Here is a 25,329-nt window from a genome sequence, read left to right as displayed (position 1 = left end):
AGAAAGTAAGCACTTTTTAGTGAACATATATGTACTATAGAACTATAAAAAATGAATATTATTTATTTATTTTATTTATTTTTTATTTTTTATTTCAGCTCTTCATGGGGGTACAAAAGCTCAGGTTATATACATTGTCCGTGTCCCGCCCATCCCCCTGAGTCAGAGCCTCAGGCATGTCCATTCTCCAGACAGTGCGCCTGGCATTCACCATGTAGTCATACTGTGAATATATTTATTTGTAAAATAGAGCAAATATCTATTCGATACAAGACAGCTGGTATAACTTAAATGAGATTGAATATTTTATCTAAGAGCACATAGCAACTATATGGTAAATTTGAGATTAAGTCCAGATCTTTCCAGCTGTGACTCCCAGGTGTCCTTCCAGCCCAAAATTAATAGTCAAGCAAACAACTATGGATACCAATTTTAAAAAACAAAATGCTAGAGGCTTCACTTGGTCCATCTTTATGAGGCAAAGAGACTACTACTCTGCACAGCCAGGATCTGAGCGCCAATACTTGTTCATTTCTGTGTGTTGCTGCATATGCCCTCCATTGCCTGAGTCAGCTGTTACAATATCATATAACATTTAACGATCTGGTTGGGTAAACCTGAATATAAGGAGTCAGCATTAACTACTTTGCATTCCTGCGTCATATCTCTTTAGTTACTCTCTCTGTAGGATGGGGTGGTTTGCATGATTTCATCTGGCATTTGGGCATGTGCATGTTTTCCCAACCATCTGAGAACACTCTTGACAAAGAGCCCTTCGTACCCTGGTGGTACCACTCAGCCTTGGGAAACATTGGTTGAACTATTATAAGGAAACCCTAGTTTCTCACTCCACTGAATATAGCATAAAAATCCTGCATACTTTTATGTGCCCCATTCAAAAAATGTGTGCTTGGTCCTATATCAAGAGGCAGGATAGCAGAGAGGTGAGAAGTATTGTTTCAATATTCAAACTCCCTAGAATGAAAATCATACTCTGTCACTTGCTGGCCATTATGCCTCGGTCAAATTATTTAAATTCTCCAAAGCTAAATTTGCTCATTGGTAAGATGGAGATATTAGTTCCTACATCCTAGAGATGTTTGGAGATTTAAATGAGAAGCTATGAAAAAGTGCTCAGCACAAAGTTAAGTATATCAGTGCTGGATAAAATGTAGCTAATTAAAAAAGACCTAATTTTCTCTGCTTTATTTTATGGTTGGTTCTAGATTGCTCCAAATGGCATACTTAGAGAGCTAAGTGTGACTGCAGGCCATGTTAAGAAAAAATAAAAAACACTTCAACCTGCATTACCCGAAGCTTTCACCCTGTCCTGTGATCTGCCACTGAAGATGTCTCTCCCACTGGCTATAGAGAGCAAAGTTCTTCTAATCTGATTGTGATGAGAAGCTCACTATCTGTTCCATTATAGGTCGGTTCTCAACTTTAGGGTTTTTGTTTTGGTTGCTTGCTTGCTTTTATTGTTTTTCCTTCTTCATAACTGCTGTGAAAAAGTCTCACATTTGCCTACAACTTACATCTAATAAGGAAGCCTAAGAATGGCTAACACTTCTGCTGCCATATAACAGCTCTTGCCAAATTGAGACTGGATTAAGGATGGAGTGGAAGTGGGTATGAAAAATATTCCTCTTCCAGGCAAAACTGCTGCTTCAACTGTTTTTCCTATTGCACATCATTTCACTTTCTAAGGACATGGACATGAACCTTGGTCTGAGACCTGGACCCAGGATCTCAAGTGTAGACCAAAGAATGCTAAGTACAATTGATCTCATTCCTCAAACCTTCGTTGCCATAATATTGTATCTCTGAACAATCAGCCTAGTGGTTGTCCACAGTAATTGTGTGACTTGCACTGAATTAACTCCAGTCATCTATAGCCTGAAAACTGTTTCTAAGGGGTTTGGGCAATCTTATGTAAAGGGTGCTTACTTACAAAGCCTCAAGACTAGCTACATTTAAATATCACTTCTTATGTCTCTCCTCAGTTAAGACCATCCAGATTGAGAAGTTGTCATACTCCTACCTTTGGATACTGCACCGGCTCACCCCTTGTTAATTTCTCCTCTTGTGCCTGGCCCATCCCTGAATCACTGGATAGAATAGATTGATAGAATTCTGAACTCAGGATCCCATGTGCTGCAGTAGACATTTTCTCTGTTAGCCAAGCAATAGACGAACATTCACCTGGTCCTCAATCCTAATCATGGGACACACATTCCCCACTTCCCTTCACCTCCGGAAGAGCCTAGACCTGACTTGACTCCACACCCAGATGCCAGGTGGGAGTCTGCAAGTGTTTTCTAAAAAGCCAAATATCTGGCACAGAATTGCAAACTGTGTTCCTTATTGAAACAAACCAACAACAAAAACAAAACCCTAAATAGAAGAAATGCTATATCCTGGAACAGATTGAATAAAGTACTTCACAGCACAGCCAGATTACAGGAACCTTGCTGTGTATAGCCCCTGGGCGAGACACCTTTAGTGATAGATCTCAAAAGATACGGGAAAGCTTTTGAGGTAGAAAGGTGGTGAAGAGTGAAAAAAAATCCAGAATATGCTTAAGACTGCTATATGTGTTCTGAACGCCACAGCTCAGGGTCGAATATTACTGCTTAAAGGGCAGAGAAGAAGTCCAAGGATCCAGAATGCCTGGTCCCCACCACCTCTGAGCCAGGACCTTCCTCTCCTGGCTGCCCTGTGTCCATCCACCTTTCTTCTGAGGCAGCTTCAGCTGATGCTCTGCCCCATCCCTCCTCTCTGCAGCCCTGAATACTTCTACCTGGGCTTACCTTCCATGAACTTCAGAGTGTTTTTATCTTCAGTCTTCATTTAATTTTCTTCTTGATCAGCATTGCTATGATTTACATACATAATCGGTCTTTTCATAAACAGGACATTTGGTTTGGTTTCCTGTTCCTTAAAAATTTTGTTTCACTCAACCTGTTAATACTGAAACTTACTTGCTAAGATCAACAATGGTCTTCATCAAAGATCTGTTGCCAATTCAGCAACCTCTTTTAATTTGTTCTTTCACTTGACTTCGCCAAACATTTAACCTTACTGCCCTTTCTCTCAGTTCTTGGTTGAAATTTTGAAGCACTACACAGATCCCATAAAATACACAAATCTCAGGTGCAAATTTTGATTAATTTTTGTAATGTGAACACATGAACACACACACATATCCACTACCCAGATCAAGATACAGACACAAACAATTCCTGATTGTTGAGGTTTACTCTTCTTAGAAAGCTCTAGCCAACCTCTCTGAAGACACATTTCCAGCCCTGCCTGCCTCTGGGATCAGCCCTCAGAGACCTTCCCATGAAGATCTGGAGGATCAATCACTGAAAACTAGCTTAGATGAGTCAACATCAATAGGTAAATCTGAAGATTTGTGGTAACTTTTTATTCTTCTTAAAAGGTTAGGGAATACATAATTCAAATAAAAATTTTCTCAAATGTAGAAGTACTAATGCATAATTCATTTGAATTGATCCTTTCTGTTTGTGATAAACCTGCTGTGCCCCTGAGTACCTACCCACCCCACCCCCAAGCCAAACATGCTCCCAGTCACCCCTACTGCTTGGTTTTCTTTTTGTTTGTTTTTCTTTCCTTTTTCTTTTCTTTTTTTTTTTTTTTTTTTTTGCATAAGTCTTTTTGGTCCCTAAAATCTGTCTATCATCCCAATGTTGGACTTACCCCTTCCTCTCTCATCATTGATCCAAAATAATCATGTTTCCATTCCATCTCCCGCCTGCCTCATGCTCACATCATTTCCATAAGGTGTTGGTATCAGCAGTACCGATCAGACCTGCCCAGCCCTGTAGTGAGAATTGAGGGCTTATATCTTCCTTTCTTGGGTGACCCTGGCTGTGAGACTCCATCAGCCCATTACCAAAGCCCTAGGTCAGTTACCCACATCCCTGGAGTTCTCTGTATTCAACTTTCTCTGATGGGTAGATGCCTGGTAGTCCACATTTCTTTTACTCAAAGGAGAGATTTATGTAGGAAATATCTGGAGGAGCAAGAAGAACAATGCAAAATCAAACAAGAACAATGTAGAGTCATAATGAGGAGCATTGTCCTTTTCAAAGACCTCCCATCAAGAGCCCTCTTTTCCCTATAGATACTCTATCATCCTGCCTTTTCCTTGGACATTCCACCTTCCCTGGCCTCTGTCCAGCAGCCAAACACTGTAAGTCCTCCTGAGACTGCTTTCTCTTTGGGCTCTGGCCCCTGGGGCTTTCCAGGTTGCAAAAGGAGGCAGATGCTTAATGAGCAAAGAGTCTCTGTTTCATGCAGTTGTCAGAGGATATCTAAAAGTTATGAGTAAGAATATAGAATACTAGAAATGAAAGCAAAAGGCCCAACATTAGTAGGATTTGTAAAAGCCTACTATGAACGAGGCAACTAATAAATACTTTTTGGAAATTATCTTTCAAGTTTCAAAATATTCTAAAATACCTGCCAGCATTTCATCTACATTAGATAGATTCAAGTGAGGTGCATAAAACCAGAGTCTGGGAATATCAATTATAACCATCATAATTCACTTTACTTTGCTGTAGCAATCTTCACACTAATATGTACTTAATATGTCAATGTCTATTTCACTGTTCCTCAGTTCTCCCTGTGGATTCATGGTAGGCTTTGCTGGTTCAATATTTGTCATTATGTGTTTTAAAGTCCTGTCTGAACAGAGAACCGAAATAGGATGTAGGAAAGACCAAGAAAGATAAACTTTTCAAACTGAGAGAAGGACTTAGCACAAAAGTATGAAAAAGCAAAATATTCTCCAAGTAGAGATTATCCAGATGAGGTAGAGGGCAGGGCACTTAAAGAGAATGAACAGAGGCCAGAGGGGTGCATGGACCATAATGTAAGGTCATGACTACTGCCTGGGCATCACCATGGGACAGGAATATAGATGACAAAAAGAAACCAACAGGCAAAAAATATAAAGCTTATTTTTTAATGGCAACAGATATAGGAATACTTGGAAATATGAAAAATCAGGAGACAATGTGTCACATTCGCAGTTCCCCACGTTCTCAGTGGAGACATAGTTATTCATGATATGCAGTACGAGAGGCCTTCTGCTGCCTTTTTATGGGAGGTTAAGAGGGGTGAGGGCACAGGTTTTTGATTTCTTCAGCCTAACCTGGCACATTGCTACAGACCAAGTTCAACTTAGCATCTATTACAAGACCCAGTTTTCAAGCCTGCAAGAGTTCTACTCCCAACAACTGCCATGCTTAGAAGTTTAAACTCCAAACATGCGGATCTCTGTTGCCTATAGGGTAATACAGACAGCATGTCAAAACATACACATAAAAACAATATGTAATATTGATAGGGAAAGTGAGGAACAACTGCAAAGGCAATTAGAATGCTACTTAAATAGCCAGAGCATGAGATGACACAGCTAAACTGTGACAGTGGGCCACTGTCTCCTGGGATTCAACCTGGCTCCTACTGAAGCATTCAGAGCAGTATTGGATCCTCACAAACAGCAGGTGGCCTTAAACTCCCTTTGCCACACACAGTCCCATGGAGAAAGAGTTCCAAGAGGAAGAAGCAGCCCTCCAGAAAGGGCAAAGACCCAAGATAAAAGAATTATGATAAGGAAAGAAGGTATTCTATGTGTAAGCAAGAGATTTGAGCATCTTTGATTCTCCCTACCTTTGTCATTATTTGCTCATAGTCCTTGCTTTGCAACTTTGTAGTCTGCGTAATATAGAAGAAAAGCTAGGATTACACAAAACCAATCAAAGAACAAAGCTGCCATAGCATGTAAAGGAATAGAAACAACATAAAAATTAGATATGTTGCATATCATGTTTCTCAGAAATTGCACAGAATTGTTCAACTTTGCATTTACCTAGTATTGCCTTGTGTTCAAGATACTGAGGCTACAGACGATGGAAAAATATTGGCCTAGCTCTTTAATATTCAGAAAAAATGTTCAGTTCCTCTCTCGCTTTTTGTCTCTCCACATTTTACCTCAAGACAAGGGATGCATTTAGAAATATGTTAAAGATCTATCCTCAGTAATTAATATACATGTCGTCCAAGTGTACTAAGTTGTTATTTACACTAGTTGATGCAGGACCTCCAGCTCCTAAAAGTCCCCAGCCCCAAATATTACTAAGCATCCACAGAAGGTACCTGTAGTAGGTACCACCACAGATGGCATCCAGTGTTCTCCTTCCAGTGTTCAGACTCATGTGTGATCCCAACCCTTTCAATGTGGGCTGGACCTAATGGCTCATTTCTAATGGATAGAATGCTACAAAATTTCTGGCTAGTTACAAAGGGACTGTGATTTCCATCTTTTTCACTTTGTCTCACTGTCTTTTTCTGAGATAACACAGCTGTCATGTTATGAGCTGAACAATGATGGGTCAACCAGGCAAGAAAACCATGTGTCAGACCAATAACTAGCAGTGTCCCAAGACCCAACCAAAACAGTGAGCCTGGAAGCAGAACTTCTGAGGCTTTTCACCAGCCATATATAGAGTGAATTTGAAAGCAGTTGCTCCTTCATTGGACTTTTAGATGACTGCAGCCATGGCCAACACCTTGGTTGCAACCTAAGAGAGATATTGAACAAAAGACCCCCATTTAAGTCCCACCCAGATTTCTGACCCCCAGAAACTTTGAGGTAATAAAATATTGTTGGTTTAAGCTGCTAAACTGTAAATGTAATGTACTTCACACCAGAAAGAATACTGTAGCTAACTACGTGCTTTAGTTTCATTTTTACAACAAAAGAATAGAATTTGATGCCACTACCACTGGCCATTTTTGCTATTGGGGGAAGTTACCTTCTCACTCTGCTGGACATATATCATCTTTGTATTTTTCTCATTATTAATGAATTTGAGCCATTATGGCTACTCTTTCTGTAATTTGTTCTATTTTCTATTAAAATAATAGAAAAATATTTTATTCTGTGTTTCCATTGTTTCTTTTACTTACATTTTTTGAGAAGTTCTCTGAATGCTCTGTTAATCCTGTACCTGTTTTTGACATTGCAACTATCTCCCACATAGCTTTGGGCGTGTAGGGTACATGGTCACATAATCCAAAAGTGGTCTGCTGGTTGCTTGCAGAGTGTTGCTGAGGAGTTGTAGACTGAAAAATTTTCCTAAGAGGAGCAGAAACAAGGTATATTGAACATGAGAACTAATTTAGGTGAACAGCCTGGAAGCTGTCAATAACATCTGTCCCCTGTCCATAGCTCTGCATGTATATATGGGTCCCAGGTATGGAGGGCTGTAAGTAAACTCTGACATACCATGGCATAAGCAATATTGCCTCTCAACTCATAGTGGAAAAGCATTATCAGATCATTAACAGTCAGAAAAGAGAGCCAACTTCTCTACAGATTGCCATGCAGTTTTAAAACCCAGAGGGTCCAGGTTGGTCACAATTTTTTATTCCCTACATTACCCTCTACTATCCTCCTAGTGCTTCCTAGGATAACTTCCCAGTAAACTACTTGTAGTCAAACCCTCGACTCAGGATCTGTTTCTGATAAAATATTAATAAGACAGTGGGTATTCTTGCCTTGTTCCTACTTTTACAGGGTATTTTTTCTGTTTCTCCCTTAAGTAAGATACCAGCTTGTTGAGCCTAAGAATACTGAGTTATAGAAATGCCCCCTGTATTTCTGGAGACAAGATTTGATTTCAGAAGTCACATAAAGCTTTGCCTTAAAGAAAAAAGAAATGTGTTAGTTCAAAAGCTGCCTTGTCTCAGAAGGGCGTCTCCTTGGTCAGTAATAGCTGCACTTCAAAGAGACAGCTGTAAACTGGGCCTATGGTTCTCACCTGTTTTGAAAGACAAGACAGGCCTCTTCCTGGAGCCTTGGGTTGCCAGAGCTGGCAAGGACCCCCGGAGATGAGAGCTGATCAGAGAGATTTGCTAATGCCCAAGCCGGGCCCAGAAGGAGCCATGCGGTTAAAGTAATTAACACAAAGCACAGCTCATGTTGACTTCTGAAATCATCTCTGTCCCCAAGAACACAATCACCGGAGCCAAGATGTCTCTGTTTTTTGCTAAAGTAATAGCCTTATCAGAAAACTTAGAAGTTTCCCCAAGAAGATTTTACAACTCATTGTTCCCCTAGTTAGAGTTAGTTAAAGGATCTGTAGTAGCCTTTTAGAAGACTTTGACCCTAAAGCAAACTGCCTGTTAGTATGTAAATCCCGTTCCCCTTGGCAACGGGAGCCTGTATCTACCCTATATGATACCTGTGTGGATATTAAGTTTGGGAGATATTTTTGGCGGGAAGAAATATACCCATCCGGATACCCTCCTTTTATCTATTTTCATAAGCCTTTACTTTATAAACTATATCTTTGACTCTGTGTATTATTATTATTATTCTGTTTCCTACTATTTTTTCATCCTTTGCGATGACCCCTGCCTGAGAGACCTGATCCGAAGAAAAAACCTCTTTGCAGGGAGCGTAGCTAACTCCCCGCACCAGCTCTTGGAATGAACTATACATATCCATTATAATCAATGTTTATTTTATTGAGTACTTTTATGAGAAATTGGTGTTGAACGGCCTTTTCAACATCCCTGCAGAGTGTATATTACTTTTCTCCTTTTATCTATTAATATGGTGATATGATTTCCTAACTTTAATCTTGAGAATTAGCAGTAGAATGGGAAAAGTTTCTATCAGCTGCTTAGTGGGAAAGGAGCTGGTGAGTCACAGAACTGGTCTTTGCAAAGGGTGGAGCCTTCCTGCATTAGAGGGACATGTGTCTTTTTGTGGGGCCACTCCCTGGGGAAAAGAGTTAAGAAAGAGGTCATTTGGAAGCACTTCCAGTTACATCTGTGGCCACTTAAGAAGAGAGTTGGTGATAAATCAATTTTGTTCTTTTACTATGGCCCTATTAGAACAAATCTTAGAAGGTTCTTAGAAAAATGATATGATTAGATATTAAATTTATTCAAACTTAGAATGAATTGAGGAATTAAATGGATTCATTTGTAATATACCATTTTTGGTTTGTGTATTTTTTACATTTATAACCTGATTTGGATGCTATGATTACTTTATAGAAGAATTACAAGGTTAAACAATGCCATGTGATTTCACATAGTCTGATTTTAAAAACCAGACAAGGACCTTATTTTTCTGGTTCACTATTGTATCCCAGAGTGCTGTGTGTGTGTGTGTGTGTGTGTGTGTGTGTGTGTGTGTGTGTGTGTGTTAAATATTTAAGTGCAGGAACACTCATCGATATGTGTAGAATCAAAACAAAAATAAACTCTTCCTACCTTAAAGAGTCAGTAAAAACTAGATGTTACATAATTATCCTTATGTTCAAATACCAACATGATGGATTATTTCTTCTACTGTGACTTTCAAACATGGTTCAGAAGGGGAGGAGGCAGGTAGCCATGCTGGGGTGGTGCCTGCACGGCTCCATGTAACACCCAGGGTGGCATTCGCAGGGCTGGTAAATGCTGCACTAACTCAAACTAACTCAAAAGTTGACAATAGGGATGAATTAAAAGGGTATACAAGTATATTACAGAACTTAACAAATGCACATAGATGACCAAAGTGAGTTGGTAGTAGAAAAGAAGAAACTCATTCTCTTCATCCCAACTTATTTGGCTTCTCTTGCTGTTGTCCAATTTCCATGTGTTGTAAAGAACACCATCACTGATCTCAAGGTGATGTCTCCCCAGATAAACTGAAATCCATTTTTACAGGAGAAGGACCCTAGTCTAGTTGTAAGCATATGACCTTAATTAAATAGATTCATCACTGAGCCAGAGGGCAATGTCATATACTAATACTTATCCATCTAATCACATCAGGAGAGGAACAGTTCTGAGAAAATTGGCTGGGCATGTGTAGGGATATAAAATAGGTGAAAAATAGTAACCTCTTCAGCAGAGGGACTGGTAGGTCATAAGGTGGGAAATATAGGTCAGAAATTAAAGAAAGAAAAATCCCAAATCTGTATCCTCTGCCCATATTTATCTCTGATTCGGATACTACCTTTTAAAAACCATTATAAATATTCTCAAAATATCAGAAACATTTCATTGACGTTCTTGCCAGAAAATGAAAATCTACACAAGGCTACACTTTAGATTCATCTAATAATTCCAATAGTGGCAGGTTAAAAAATGGAGCTCGACAGATCTCTGAGGCATCCTTGAAGTTGGCTAGAATGCTCAAAGTGTGAAGAGAGGTTGTGTGCGTGAACCTAGATTGGAGTGGCCAAAGAGCCATCGTATCAGCAAACACCATATTCTCTCCCGTATTTGTTTGGACCTGATCCCATAGATGATGGGGTTTAAGGTGGGTGGGATTACCAGGTATAAATCAGCTAACAGCACCTGGGTGTGCAAGGGCACTACATCCTGCCCTAGCCAGGCTACATAGATGGATGCCATCCCAGGGAGATAGAACAGAGCCATAACTCCCACGTGGGAGCCACATGTGCTTAATGATTTCAACTGAGCATTCCTTGAGGAGAGACCAAATACTGCCCTGAGAATCAAAATATAGGAGGCAGCAATGAAGACCACATCTGAGCCCACAATAATGGAGGAACCAACCAGACTGTAGAGACTGCTGGGCATGGGGTCAGCACATGCTAACTGGGCCACAGCCATGTGTTCACAGTAGGAGTGGAGAACCACATTGGAGCTGCAGAAAGGTAGATGGCTCACCATCCAACTCAATGGTGTCATGGCTGTGATAGCTCTGATGGTGATGGTCACACTCATTCCCAGAGTCACTTGGTGTGTGAGAATTCTCTTATAGTGTAGAGGGTTACAGATGGCTACATAACGGTCAAAAGCCATAACGAGCAATAGTCCTGACTCTATAGCTGTGGATGCATGGACAAAATACATCTGAGCAAAACAAGCATTAAAGCTGATGGAGCTGTCTCCTGAGCAGAAGATGCTCACCATCTTGGGTACCACAGATGAGGCCATAATAATGTCCATGGCAGCCAGAACACACAGGAAGTGATACATGGGCTCTTGCAGAGTGGAATCCATCCAGATTACAGTTATAATGAGGGTGTTTCCTATCAGGGCTATGGTATACATGGTACTCAATGAGATAGCCAGGAAGAGATATGAAGACTGCAATCCTGGAATACCTGCGAGGAAGAACGTGGCAGAGGTGTTCATCATGTGGTTGTAGAGTTGCCCCAGCATCTCAGATGAGACTGCTTTCCTGTTAATGCACAAAGTGATAGGATGCAATCTTGTAAGATTTTTTCTCATCTGTGGTGTTCATATATACTGGGAGTGTTCTCAGCTTGGTGATATTCTTGGGATCAGAAAATGGTTATATTACAAAGTGTCCTGTTTCACCTTCCTTCCTCTACAAAATTCCTCGACTTACTAATTGCCATTCATCATTCTAATATCAGTTCATGTGGTACCTCCTTAAAGAAGTCTTCTCTGCTGTCCCTTCTCCCCCATCCCATGCCAAGACTAGGTTAGGTATCTTTCTTCTAACCTTTCATAGAATTTTCCATACTGACCTCTGGTAGACTAAAATGAATATTGTAATACCTACCTATGTTTTTATTGTATTCCTTGATGTGTATGTCTCTTGTTCATGACCTTGTACAAAGTGTGTGATCCTTAGCTGTTGTTCACGTGTTCTCTAAAAAAAGGCATGTATTTCATTGTGGTAAACAGTTCCAAGAATGCATGATAAATCAGAGGAAAGAATATGTCTTCTGTATGCTCAGTTACTAACACTTAAAAATTACTGAATGAAACAGGAATTTTTTGAGGTCAAATATGTGACATTTTCCATCCTTGATATAGGGCCTAGGCAAAAATGGGTGCAGCATCCTTGTGGTTGAAGAAATATATTACTGGGTTCAGAAAAATAAGGTCATTAGATATAAAGAGACAATATGTCTGACCAGAGATACCAGATGACATATTGTCTCAGAAAGAAAGAAAAGTTTTAGATGAAAAAGAACAAACAATCATATATTGGGTGTAATTCTGAGGGAAAAGTGACATAATCTGCAAGAGATTCCACAGGAAGAAGTTGTGGAGAAGAAAAATAAGGAGCAAGATGTCAGCAGAGGTCAACCCCTGAAAGCCTGTAGTCCAGCAAAAGGGTAGGTGGAATAGTTTGTTTCTCCCTCTCTCATATCTGTGGCAGTCAACAGGCTCCCAAGCTGCTGGAGAGTCTTTCTACTCTCATGCTGCCACCAATGAACTGGGAGCTTCTTGAGGAAAAAGCTCTAGGCTGCTAGTTCCATTGGGGAACTTCCAGGCACCACAGACCAAAGCCAAGATGGCAGGTGCCATATTGCTTCTCCACCTATAGTGTGCATTTGTCCTCCCAATAGGGCTTTAGTCCCTCAGTTTTCATCTTGCTCGTTCTCACAGAAACATATCCTAACTGTGGCCCACACTGTGGGAGCCACAGGTGACTGGTGGGGCCTGGGGTTGTGTGTGACCCCAGAGCCTGGATAGTATGGGCAAGCTGCCTTCCAGAGAGAGGGACAGAGACAACCAGAGTGCTAGCTTTCCTCCATTCAGAATCTTTTCCTCCCTATCCCTTCCCCCGACCCCCCATGGCTGCCAAGACAGACGCTTGAGCTGGGGCTCTCAGGAATTGCTGTTTCCCCTCTGTTGCTGCTTCCACAGAGGAATTAGGGCTCAAACCTTTCCTTTTAAAGACCTGCAGAGGAATGAGGGTTGCTTGAACTGTGAGCTTCCTCCTCACCAGACCTCCCAGTGCTGCTTGCCCAGCTCCTACATCAGAGCAGGGCATACCCCAAAGCAGAGGGACATCAAATCTGCTTAAGCACCCCATAGGCAACTCAGGACCAGCATGCTTCTCCCTGGATCAGCCAGGGATTGATGTTCAGGGGACCAAATCTCATATCCCCAGGACTCGATCATGTTGTCGGGGGCATGGAAGGAGATTTCTGAACTAATCTCAGGAGGTGAGGGAGCCTGCGTGGGCAGAACTGAAAGGAGAGTGCATTGTGTGATGCAGCCACAGGGCACTCATGGAGCACCCCTTCCCCCACAGGAAAGCCAAAAGTAAGAAGCAACAGCTGCTCCAAATGAGAAGGATTCAGTGAAAGAACTCTAGACATATGAAAAATCAGAGCAAAAGGACACCTCCAAAAGGGAACACCAGCTCTCTGACAATGTATACCAAACAAAATGAAAATATTAAAATGGCAAAGAATTCTAAACATGGATTGTAAGGAAGCTCAATGAAATCCAAGGGAAAATGGAGAACCAACTCAAAGAAGCAAGAAAACCAGATCTCAGAATGTAAGGGAAAGCTTTTGAGATAGATGGCAGTGAAGAGTGAAAAAAAATCAGAATATTCTTAACATTACTATATGTGTTCTGGATGCCACAAACTCTGGAGCATTACTGCTTAAAGGGCTGAGAAGCGGTTCTAGGATCCAGAATGCCTGGTCCCCACCACCTCTGAACCAGGATCTTCCTCTCCTGGCTGCCCTGTGTCCATCCACCTTTCTTCTGAGGCAGCCTCAGCTGATGCTCTGCCCCCATCCCTCCTCTCTCCAGCCCTGGAAACGTCTACCTACCTGGTCATACCTTCCTTGAACTTGAGAGTGTTTTTATTTTTAATTTTTATTTAATTTTCTTCTTGATTAGCATTTCAGTGATTTACATATGTAATCAGTCTTTTCAAAAACAGGACATTGGATTTTTTTCCTTATCTGTTTTTAAAATTTTTGTTTCACTCAACCTATTGATACTGAATGTTTCTTGCCAAGATCAACAGTGATCTTCATCAGTAACTTTTAACTTTTTGTTTTGATTGACCTCTCCAAAACATTTAACCTTACTGCAGGTTCCTCATATCTTGGTTAACTATTTAAAGCACTACACAGATATTGTAAAATGCCCAGATCCCACGTGGACACCTTGAGAAATTTTTATAATGTGAAAAAATGAACACACCCACATATCAACTACCCAGAAAAAATACAGGTACAATTGCTTCCTGGTTTTTGAGGTTTATTCTTTTCAGGCAGCTATGGCCAGCATCTTCTGTGACATATTTCCATCCTTGTACCTCCTTCTGCCTTCAGCCATACAGAGACATTCACATGAAGACCTGGAGGATCTGTCACTAAAAACCAACTTCAATAAGTCAACATCAATAACTAATTCATAAGATATGTGGCAATTGATTCATTCTTCTTAAAAAGAAGGGAGAATACATAATTCAAATTAAAATTTTTCTAAATGTAAAAGAACTAATGCATAACTCATTTGAATGAATTTTTTCTGTTTATAATAACACTGTGCCCCTAACAAAGTATCTCCCCTCTTGGACCAAAAAATGCTCCAATCAGCCTTACTTGTTGGTCTTTTTGCATAAGAATTTGGGTCCCTAAAAATGTCTGTATATCATCTCAAGCATGTACTTACCTTGGTCTGAGCTTTGATCCAGAGAAACCATATGTTTCCAGTCCCTCACTCACCTGCCTCATTCTCACATCATTTCCATAAAGTCTTGGTATCAACATTGCCCACCAGACCTGTCTAGCCCTTTTGTGTAGAACTGAGGGCTTATGTCCTCCTTTCTGGGGTGACTCTGGCCATGACACCCCATCAGCCCAACACCAAAACCCCAGGTCAGTTACCCACTTCCCTGGATTTTCTCTATTCAACTTTCTCTGATGGGTTGATGCCTGGTAGCCCACATTTCTTTAACTCGAAAGAAGAGGGATTTATGTAGGACATTTCTGAAGGAGCAGGAAAAATGACACAAAATCAAAGAACAATGCAGAGTCATGGTGAGGAATATTTTCCATTCCAAAGACCTTCTATCAGGAGCCCTCTTGTCCCTGTAGATGCTTTATCATCCTGCCTTTTCCCTGGACACTCCACCTTCCCTGGCCTCTGTCCAGCAGCCAAACACTGTAAGTCCTCCAGAGACTGCTTTCTCTTTGGGCTCTGGCCCCTGGGGCTTTCCAGATTGCAGGAGGAGGCAGATGCTTAATGGATGAAGAGTCTTTGTTTCTTCAAGTCATCAGAGGATATCTAAAATTCAGACTAACAATAGAGTACATCCTGAAAAGAAAACAAAAGGCCCAAGATAAGAAGGATTTCTGAAAGCCTACTATGAACCAGGCACCTAATAATTGCTTTTCAAAGATTATATCAGTCGATTATCACAGCCTTCTAATGTAGGTGCCGTCATTACATCTACATTTGATAGGTAAAAGTGAGGTATATAAAACCCAAGTGTCAGGATTTAACTTTTAGCAATGATAATTCATTTCACGCTATTGTAAAATTATTCACACTAATATGTACTTAATATCTCAATGTCCATTTCACTGTCCTCAGTTCTCCCTGGGGATTTGTGGTAGGCTTCACTGGTTCAGTATTTCTCATGACAGTGTGTGGTAAAGGCCTGTGTGAATAGAGAAGGATGTAAGAGAGACCCAGGAAGATAAGCTTCTCAAGCTGAGGATAGGACATGAACCTCAGCACAAAGTAAGAAAAGGCAAAATATTCTCCAGAGAATTATCCAGAGGAGGTGGAGAGCAGGGCATTTGAAAGAGAATGAAAAGAGGCTACAGGGGTGTGTGGATCATGGTTTAAAAGGCATGGCTACAGCCTGGGCATCATGATGGGACAGGAATAAAGTTGAGAGAAAGAGGCCAACAGGCACAAGATACAAAGTTTCTTTTTTTTAATGGCAACAGGTATAGAAATATATTGAAATATAAAAAACCAGGAGACAATGAGCCATGCTCCCAGTTTCCTAAGTCCTCAGTGGAGACATAGTTATTCATGATGGGAATGGTGAGAGGTCTTCTTGCAGGGGATTAGGGGAGTGAGAGCACAGGCTTTTTGGATTCTTCAACCTAACCTGGAACATTCCTAAAGACCAGGTGAGTTTGTGTTCAACTTAGCATCTATTACAAGACTCAGTGTTCAAGCTGCAAGAGGACTATTCCCAACAACTGCCATGCTTAGAAGTTTAAATTCTAAAACCTGCAGGTCCCTGTTGCCTATAGGATAATTCAGACAGCATGTCAAAACATACAGATAAAAATATTGATAGGCAAAATGAGCAACCAAATGCAGAAGGCAATTAGGATGCTACTTAAATAGCCAGAGCATGAGATGACACAGCTAAACTGTGACAGATGTACCACTGTCTCCTGGGATTCAACCTGGCTCCTACTAAAGCATGCAGAGCATTAGTGGGTCCTCACAAACTGCAGGTGGCCTTACACTTCCTTTGCCACACACAGTCCCATGTAGAAAGAGTTCCAAGAGGAAGAAGCAGCATTCCAAAAAGGGTAAAGACCCAAGATAACAGAATCATGATAAGGAAAGAAAGTATTCAGTGTGTAAGCAAGAGCTTTCAGCATCTTTGATTTTCCCTACCTTTGTCATTATTTGCTCATAGTTCTTGCTTTACAACTTTGTAGTCTACATAGTATGGAAGAAAAGCTAGGATTACATAAAAGCAATGAACAAAGCTGCCACAGCATGTAAAGGAATAGAAAAAAATAGATGTGTTACATATCACATTTCTCAAAAATTGAACAGAAATGTTCAACTGGGCATTTACCTAGTTTTGCCTTGTTGTGGTAAAGATATTGAGGCTACAGACAACTGAAAAATATTGCCTAGCACTCTGACCTTCTGAAGTATTTAATTCCTTCCTCTCTCACTTTTCCTCTGTCTACACTTTACCTCAACACATGGGGGACATTTAGAAATATATCAGAGATCTATTCTCAGGAACTCACACATCATTCAAGATTGTAATTTACACTAGTTCATGCAGGACCTCCAGCTCCTGAAAGTCCCTAGCCACAAATATTACTAAGATTCCCCAAAAGGTATGTGTAGTAAGTACCACAGATGGTACCCAGTGGCCTCCTTCTGGTGTTCACACCTATCTGTGATCCCATCCCCTGAAGGTGGGCTGGACCTGACGGCTCCTTTGTAATGAAGAGAATGATGCAGAATTTCTGATTAGTTACAAAGAGACTGTGCTTTCCATCTTGCTGTCTCTGTCTTGCTGTCATTCTCACTCTTTCTGAGGAAACACTGCTGTCATGTTATGAGCTGCCCTGTGGAGAGTTCGACATGACAAGAAAACCATGTCTCTGCCCAGTAGCCAGCAAGGACCTAAGGCCCAACAACAGCAATGTCAACGAGCCTGGAAGTGGACCTTCTGAGGTGCACAACAGCCATATGAGTGAACGTGGAAGCAGTGCCTCCTCCAGGGGACCTTTAAACGGCTGCAGCCATGGCCACCACCTTGGTTGCCCCCTATCAGAGACCCTGGGGCCAGAGACTCCCAGTTAACCAGATTCCTGATGCCCAGAAACTCTGAGATAATAAAATATTGTTGGTTTAAGCTGATAAACTGTAAGGTAATGTATTACACACCAAAAAGAAATAATAATACAGCAGCTAATCACATGCCTATAGTTTCACCTTTAAAACAAAAGAATAGAATTTGATGCCACCCGCACTAGCTATTTTTGCTGTTGGGGGCAGTGACCTGAATGTGACCAACTTGGACTGTCTGGGTCTTAAAACTTATGATAAAAGGTGGGGAAGATGATTCTTTCCTTATTGCTAATAAGCTGACATTACTGCTCCACTAAAAGTTGAGAAGTAGGTCTCAAGGCAGTGTTGCTTTGCCATGGTATGACAGAGTTTACTTACAACTCTCATGCCTGGGACCCACATATGCACCCAAAGCTATGGACAGAGGACAGATGTCATTGATAGCCTCCAGGCTGTTCACCTAAATTACCTCTCAAGTCAATATACCTTGATTTTACTCCTTTTAGGAGACATCATCTGTCTATGCCTCTTCAGCAGCAATGGGCAAGCCACAAGCAGACCACTTTTTGATTATCTGACCAGGTCTCCCACATGCCCAATGCTATGTGGAAGATATTTGCAATATCAAAAACTGATAAGAGATTAATAGAACATTTAGAGAACTTCTTTTTTTTTATTTCAGCTTATTTTGGAGGTACAAAAGTTCAGGTTATATATATTGCCCATGCCCCCCCAACCCCCCGAGTCTGAGCTTCAAGCGTGTCCATTCCCCAGACAGTGCACATCACACTTATCACATAGGTATGCACCCATCCCCTCCCCCCATCCCCCCCAGTCATAACTTCAAGCGTGTCCATTCCCCAGACAGTGTGCATCACACTCATCAAGTAGGTATACAACCATCCCCTCCCCCCAGCCCCCACCTCTGTCTGATACCCAATTGGTGTTATTCCCAAATGTGCACTTAGGTGATGATCAGGGAAACCAATTTGCTGGTGAGTACATGTGGTGTTTGTTTTTCCATTCTTGGGATACTTCACTTAATAGAATGGGTTCCAACTCTCTCCAGGAGAACCAAAGAGATGCCATATCACCGTTATTTCTTATAGCTGAGTAATACTCCATGGTATACATATACCACATTTTACTAATCCATTCATGAATTGATGGGCATTTGGGTTGTTTCCTGATCTTTGCAATTGTGAATTGTGCTGCTATAAACATTCGGGTGCAGGTGTCTTTTTTATAGAATGACTTTTGTTCTCCTGGGTAGATGCCCAATAATGGGATTGCTGGATCGAATGGTAGGTCTACTTGAATCTGTTTAAGGTATCTCCATATTGCTTTCCACAGGGGCTGTACTAGTTTACAGTCCCACCAGCAGTGTATGAGTGTTCCTGTGTCTCCGCGTCCATGCCAACATGTGTTGTTTTGGGACTTTTTGATAAAGGCCATTCTCACTGGAGTTAAGTGATATCTCATTGTGGTTTTGATTTGCATTTCCCTGATGATTAGAGATGTTGAACATTTTTTCATATGTTTGTTAGCCATTCTTATATCTTCTTTTGAAAAATTTCTATTCATGTCATTTACCCACTTTTTGATAGGGTTGTTTGATTTTTTCTTACTGATTTTCCTGAGTTCTAAATAGATTCTTGTTATCAGTCCTTTATCTGATGTGTAGTATGCGAAAATTTTTTCCCATTCTGTAGGTTGTCTGTTTACTCTCGTGACTGTTTCTTTGGCTGTGCAGAAGCTTTTTAATTTAATTAGGTCCCATTTATTTATTTTTGTAGTTGCTGTGATTGCCTCACCTCTGGCTAGACTAACCAAGAGCAGGAAAGAAAAATCCCTAATAACCTCCATCAGGAACATGAAAGGAGAAATCACGACCAATGCCACAGAGATACATGATATCATCTATGAATTCTACAAAAATCTTTATGCACATAAATTGAAAAATGTAGAGGAAATGGACAAATTTTTAGAAACACACAGCCTTCCCAGGCTCAACCAGGAAGAAATAGAATTCCTGAATAGACCAATATCTAGATCTGAAATCGAAACAGCAATAAAAAACCTTCCCAAAAAGAAAAGCCCTGGACCAGAAGGGTTCACACCCGAATTTTATCATACCTACAAAGAAGAACTGGTGCCCATCCTACATAAACTATTCTCCAACATCGATAAGGATGGGATTCTCCCCAACACATTTTACCAAGCCAACATAATTTTGATACCAAAACCAGGAAAGGATGCAACAAAAAAAAGAAAACTACAGACCAATATCCCTTGTGAATATGGATGCAAAAATTCTCAATAAAATCCTAGCAAATCGAATCCAAGTGCTTGTCAAAAAAATAATCCATCATGACCAAGTGGGCTTCATCCCAGAGATGCAGGGATGGTTTAACATACGCAAATCTATAAATGTAATTCACCACATAAATAGAAGCAAAAATAAAGACCATATGATCCTTTCAATAGATGCAGAAAAAGCATTTGACAAAATTCAACACCCTTTTATGATCAGAGAACTTCTTGAAAAAATATAAATAAAAGAGATAAGAGAAACATAGAATGAAATATTTTTCTATTATTTTAATAGAAAATAAGGTGTAAGTCAAGATGTTCAAACTCACTAAAAATGAAAAAAAATACAAACATAATATTTCCATGAATATGGGAAAAGAAGAAAGTTAGGCAACACCATGGATTGGTATGGATATGAGGATATGGGAATTTTTGGGTACTAATTTACAAACATATTAACAACTTCCAGGGAAGATGTCAGTCAAAGATGGATGGAGCCAGTGGTTACTACTCTAGCCTCCTACACTTGCTGTGGAACATCTCTGAGGCAGGTTCTGCACAGTCACTCAGAGGTCTCCAGCAGGATCGACCACCCCCTCTCCAGGGAGCCACACAGCAACCTACCCATTACATAACCTGTATTGGCCTTTTTTTCCCCCTACATTACTCTCTACTATCCTCCTAACACTTCCTAGCAGGACTTCTCAAGTAAACTACCTGTATTCAAATCCTTGACTCAGGATCTTGATAAAATACACTCTAAGGCAATGGGTATTCTTGCCTTGTTCCTAATCTTAGTGGGAATTTTTACTGTTTCTCCCTTAAGTAAGATGCTGGCTTTAAGAATGAAGTACATATATATCAATTACAATTAATTTTTATTGAGTTTTTTAATGAGCAATAGGTGTCAAAGGGCCTTTTCAACATCTCTGATGAGAATATATTACTTTTCTCTTTTGATCTATTAATTTACTGATATGATTGAATGATTTCCTAACATAGACCCTTGAGAATTAACAGTGGAAAGGGAAAAGTTTCTATCAGCGCCCTGGTGGGGAATGAGCTGGTGAGTCACAGAACTGTTCCTTGCAAAGCATGGAACCTTTCTACATTAGAGGGGCATGTGTCTTACCCTGGGGGCACTCCCTGGGGAATAGATCTGAGAAAGAGGTCCTTAGGAAGCACTTCCAGTTATGTCTGTGGACACTCAGAAGAGGGTTGGTGATAAATCAATGGTGTTGTTTTAGGATGGTCCTATTAGAACAAATTTTTGAAGATTCCCAGAAAAAGATGATAATTAGATATTAAATTCATTCAAACAAAGAATGATCTAAGGAATGAAGGATTCATTTGTAATGCACTATTTTTAGTTTATTTTCTTCATTTATAAGCTGATTTGGGTGCTATGATTACTTGTTAGAAGAGTTAGAATGATAAATGATGTCATGTTATTTCATATTGTCTGATTTTTAAGACCAGGCTTGAAGACTGAAGCTTTTAAGGGCATGAAAATGATTTGTTAAAGGGTAGTTGTTCAAATTCCATTCTAAGAACCACAGGAAGAAAAAGACCTTTTTTTTCTGGTTTACCACTGAATCCCAGGAATAGCACCGTATGTGTGTGTGTGTGTGTGTGTGTGTGTGTGTGTGTGTGTTTGTGTGTGTGTGTGTGTGTGTGTGTTAAACATATAGGTGAGGGAACATTCATTGATACGTCTAGAATCAAAATAAAAATAAGCTCTTTCTACCTTAAGGGAGCAGTAAAAACTAGATGATGCTCAATTATCCTCCTGTTCAAATACTAATTTAAGGGATCATTTCTTCTACTGTGATTTTCAAACATGGTCCAGAAGGGCAGGAGGCAGGTAGCCATGCTGAGGTGGTGCCTGCACGGTTCCCTGTGGTGCCCAGGGTGGCATCTCCAACATCATGCACTTATTCATTATGAGGCAGGAATGAGCTTTTCCCATTCTTGTTTTACTAGCAGAGAAACTGAGGGCTGGTATGCCTGAGCATTAAGGGTGAAGGCAGCTAAATGGGTAAAAGGATTGGATCTTGCTAAAGGAAAACATGCAAAGGCAAATCTATGGGTTTGATACTCCCCACAGGAATCCAATCTGCCTTTATTTAAGCAAGATTGGTTTCAATCTCTTAAAATCCAAACATTAAGTGTCTACTGTAGATCCCAGACCCTAGGTAAATGAACACACATCACTTCATGTGATAGGGCAGGGGCCATATCTGATTGGCTTGTGAGAAGCACAGGACTTTTTGTTTGGGGATAGCCACAGTACGCTTTGGGAAGCATGTAGTTCACTAAGTATTTGAGTACTAACAGTGAGTTCCATCTAATTTCAGGGAATTCCACAGAGAATGAAACACAGAGCTGATAGGGCAGGCTTCCTGATGGAAATGCAGGGCAGAAATTTCTGTTCGGGGTAGAGGCAGGACTATATGTTTGTTTCCTTACATCTGACTCTTTAATGAAGTTAATATTCATTGATTTAGTGAACATAGTCAATTCGTTAGATTGTTTATGGAGAAAGACTAGTGTGACTTTTCAAAATGGATATCTTATCAAATATGTTTAACAACCTTATTATCTTATTTTGTTTGTATGCAAGAGTTTGCAAAGAAAAGAGAGTTTCTTTTTACTGTTCTTTGGGACCTCAGTGCATCATTATCACATATTTAAGAAGATGATTCCTACTTTGCTATCCTCCAGAGATAGAATACAGTCGTGGTAGGTAAACATGTCCAATATTAGGAAAAGATATGGATGCTAAGTTGTTAAGTAGCTGGTCTATTTGAAAGCGTTATCATTTGACTATGGATCTATATAACTACAGTTTGAGTAATTACTAGAATTACTCCTTAATATTATGGAACTACAAATATATTGGGTATGTCTTCAAGTACATACAATATGTCAGAGGTTGTGTTATGTGCTTTCCGTTTGTTATTAATTTAATCTTCAGTACACTCCATGAATTAACAGTGTATCCCCTATCAGTAGAAAGGAAATGTTAAGACTCAGATACAATAACTTGCTATCAACACAGTTGCTTCTTGCACTTTGAAGATTAATACTTTATTAAAATCTTAATGAAAAGGAAATTATATTTTATTAAGTTTTTTTAAATATACCACAGTCAAATATATGTATCTCTCATATAGGAGATTTTTTGTTGTTAACAGATATGGAATACTTACTCTAAGAAAACTTTCTGAAAGGGTGAAATAGAAACAAAAATAATATAAGTATTCAGTGACCCAGAGAAGAGTAGTGACATTTCAACTTGTTTATCTATATTGTTCTCTATTAAATTTTTAATGCCAGAGCATACCTCCTGACAGGTGCCCACAAGAAGAAAGACTGGTGTGATATTCAATCCCTCTTCTATATCTTAAGATGAGTTACACAGAGCAGGACTTGGAAGCAAAAAAAAAAAATAGATTTCCAAAACCAAACTCACTTTGCCATAGCTTCTGTTGCTTAAATACCAAAAAGCTGGTAATTGGTACACTAACTCAAACTAGCTTAGCAATAAGAGATGAATTATAAGTACATAAAAGTATATTACAGAACTTAACAGATGCACTAGGGTGACCAAAGTTCGTTCGAACCAGATGAGAAGAGACTCATTATTGCCAACCCATCTTGTTAAGTTACTTCTCTTGCTGTGGTACAACTTCCTCTTTCCCAATTCATGTGTTATAAAATTAACACCATCATTTATCCTAAGTTAATGTCTCCTGAGATAAACTGGAATACAGTTTGGCTAGAGAAAGACCCTGGTGTAGGTGTGAGCACATGACCCAAATTGAGTGGATTCATCACTGGGCCAGAGGGCAGTGTCATATACTAATGCTTATTCTATATAATCACATGAGGGGAAGAGCCTTTCTGAGAAAATCACCTGGGCAAGTGTGGGGATACAAAACAGTTGATTTCTTCAGCAGAGGGACTGGTAGAACATTAGGTGCAAAATATGGGTCAGAAACTAAAGAAAGAAAAATCCCAAATCTGGATTCTCTTCCCAAACTTATCTCTGAATCAGATACTGGCTTACCATTGAAAATGTTCTCAGAATATCAGAAATATTTTGTTCGCATTCTTGCTAGAAATTGAAAACATATACAAGGCTACCCTTTACAGAGTCATCTTAGAATTCCTAAAGTACCAGGTAAACCAACGCAGCTCCATAGATCTTAAAGGCATTATTGAGGTTGCGTAGAATGCTCAAGGTCTGAAGAGAGGTTGTGTTTTCATGAACCCAGGTTGGAGTGGCCAAAGAGCCAGTGCATCAGCAAACTCCATATTCTCTCCCGCACTTGTTTGATCCTCATGCCATAGATAATGGGGTTTAAGGTAGGTGGGATGACCAGGTACAAGTCAGCTAACAGCACCTGGGTGTGCAAGGGCACTACATCCTGTCCTAGCCAGGCTACATAGATGGATACCATCCCAGGTAAATAGTACAGAGCCATAACTCCCATGTGGGAGCCACATGTGCTTAATGCTTTCAACTGAGCATTTCTTGAGGAGAGACCAAATACTGCCCTGAGAATCAAAATATAGGAGGCAGCAATGAAGACCACATCAGAGCCTACCATAATGGAGGAACCAACCAGACTGTAGAGACTGCTGGGCATGGGGTCAGCACATGCTAACTTGGCCACAGCCATGTGCTCACAGTAGGAATGGAGAACCACATTGGAGCCGCAGAAAGGTAGATGGGTCACTATCCAACTCAGTGGTGTCATGAATGTCACAGCTCTGATGGTGATGGTCACACTCATTCCTAGAGTCACTTGGGGTGTGAGAATTATTCTGTAGTGTAGGGGCTTGCAGATGGCTACATAGCGGTCAAAAGCCATGGCCAGCAGCAGACCTGTCTCCATAGCTGTGGCTGCATGGACAAAATACATCTGAGTGAAACAAGCATTAAAGCTGATGGAACTGTCTCCTGAGCAGAAGATGCTCACCATCTTGGGTACCACAGATGAGGCCATAACAATATCCACAGCAGCCAGAACACACAGGAAGCCATACATGGGCTCTTGTAGAGTGGAATCCACCCAGATTACAGTTATGATGAGGGTATTTCCTGTCAGCGCTATGGTGTACATGGCACTCAGTGAGATAGCCAGCCAGAGATGGGAAGACTGCAATCCTGGAATACCTGCGAGGAAGAATGTGGCAGGGGTGTCCATTGTGTGGTTGTAAGTTGGCCCCAGCATCACAAATGAGACTCCTTTCCTGTTAATATATAAGGTAATGTAAGAGAAGGATGCAAACCTGTAATATTTGCTCCCATCTGTGGTGTTGGGAAAGCCTAAGGCTAGTCTTATCTAGTTGGTATTCTCAGGATCAGAAAACTGCCTGCTCCACCTTCCATCCTCAGTGTTCTTTGCCTTACTAATTTCTATTCATTGTTTAAGGGTCAGCTCATGGGTTAAGTCCTTTAGAATGTTTTCTCTGCTTTCTCTCTTCCCTGACCCATGCCAAGTCTAACTTAGTTATCTTTCTTCTGAGCTTACTCCATACTGAGCTCTGAAGGGTTAAATTGACAATTCTAATACTCTGCGTATGACTTTATTCAATGTACTCAAGTGCATGTCTCTTGTTCATGGCTGTATT

General features: G+C 40.4%; 2 protein-coding genes across 2 annotated transcripts; both read right to left on the bottom strand.

Annotated features, from left to right (window-relative positions):
- Window positions 1-10,236: 10,236 nt before the first annotated feature.
- LOC123642015 (olfactory receptor 52I1-like) lies at window positions 10,237-11,262 on the bottom strand. Its single transcript, XM_045556943.1, has one exon. It carries the CDS (start codon window positions 11,233-11,235, stop codon window positions 10,237-10,239), a length of 999 nt encoding a protein of 332 aa, XP_045412899.1. The 5' UTR covers window positions 11,236-11,262.
- Window positions 11,263-23,932: 12,670 nt separating this feature from the next.
- LOC123641459 (olfactory receptor 52I1) lies at window positions 23,933-25,028 on the bottom strand. Its single transcript, XM_045556265.1, has one exon. It carries the CDS (start codon window positions 24,927-24,929, stop codon window positions 23,955-23,957), a length of 975 nt encoding a protein of 324 aa, XP_045412221.1. The 5' UTR covers window positions 24,930-25,028; the 3' UTR covers window positions 23,933-23,954.
- Window positions 25,029-25,329: the final 301 nt, after the last annotated feature.

This window comes from Lemur catta, chromosome 7 (assembly GCF_020740605.2).
Source record: "Lemur catta isolate mLemCat1 chromosome 7, mLemCat1.pri, whole genome shotgun sequence".
Lineage (NCBI taxonomy): Eukaryota > Metazoa > Chordata > Mammalia > Primates > Lemuridae > Lemur > Lemur catta.
Note: the sequence above shows the minus strand (reverse complement) of the source record. Positions and strands in the feature narration are given on the sequence as shown.

What these genes read in the sequence shown, in the direction of transcription:
- LOC123642015 (XM_045556943.1), bottom strand. Translation starts at nt 11,235, where the DNA reads ATGCTGGGGCAACTCTACAACCACATGATGAACACCTCTGCCACGTTC.
- LOC123641459 (XM_045556265.1), bottom strand. Translation starts at nt 24,929, where the DNA reads ATGCTGGGGCCAACTTACAACCACACAATGGACACCCCTGCCACATTC.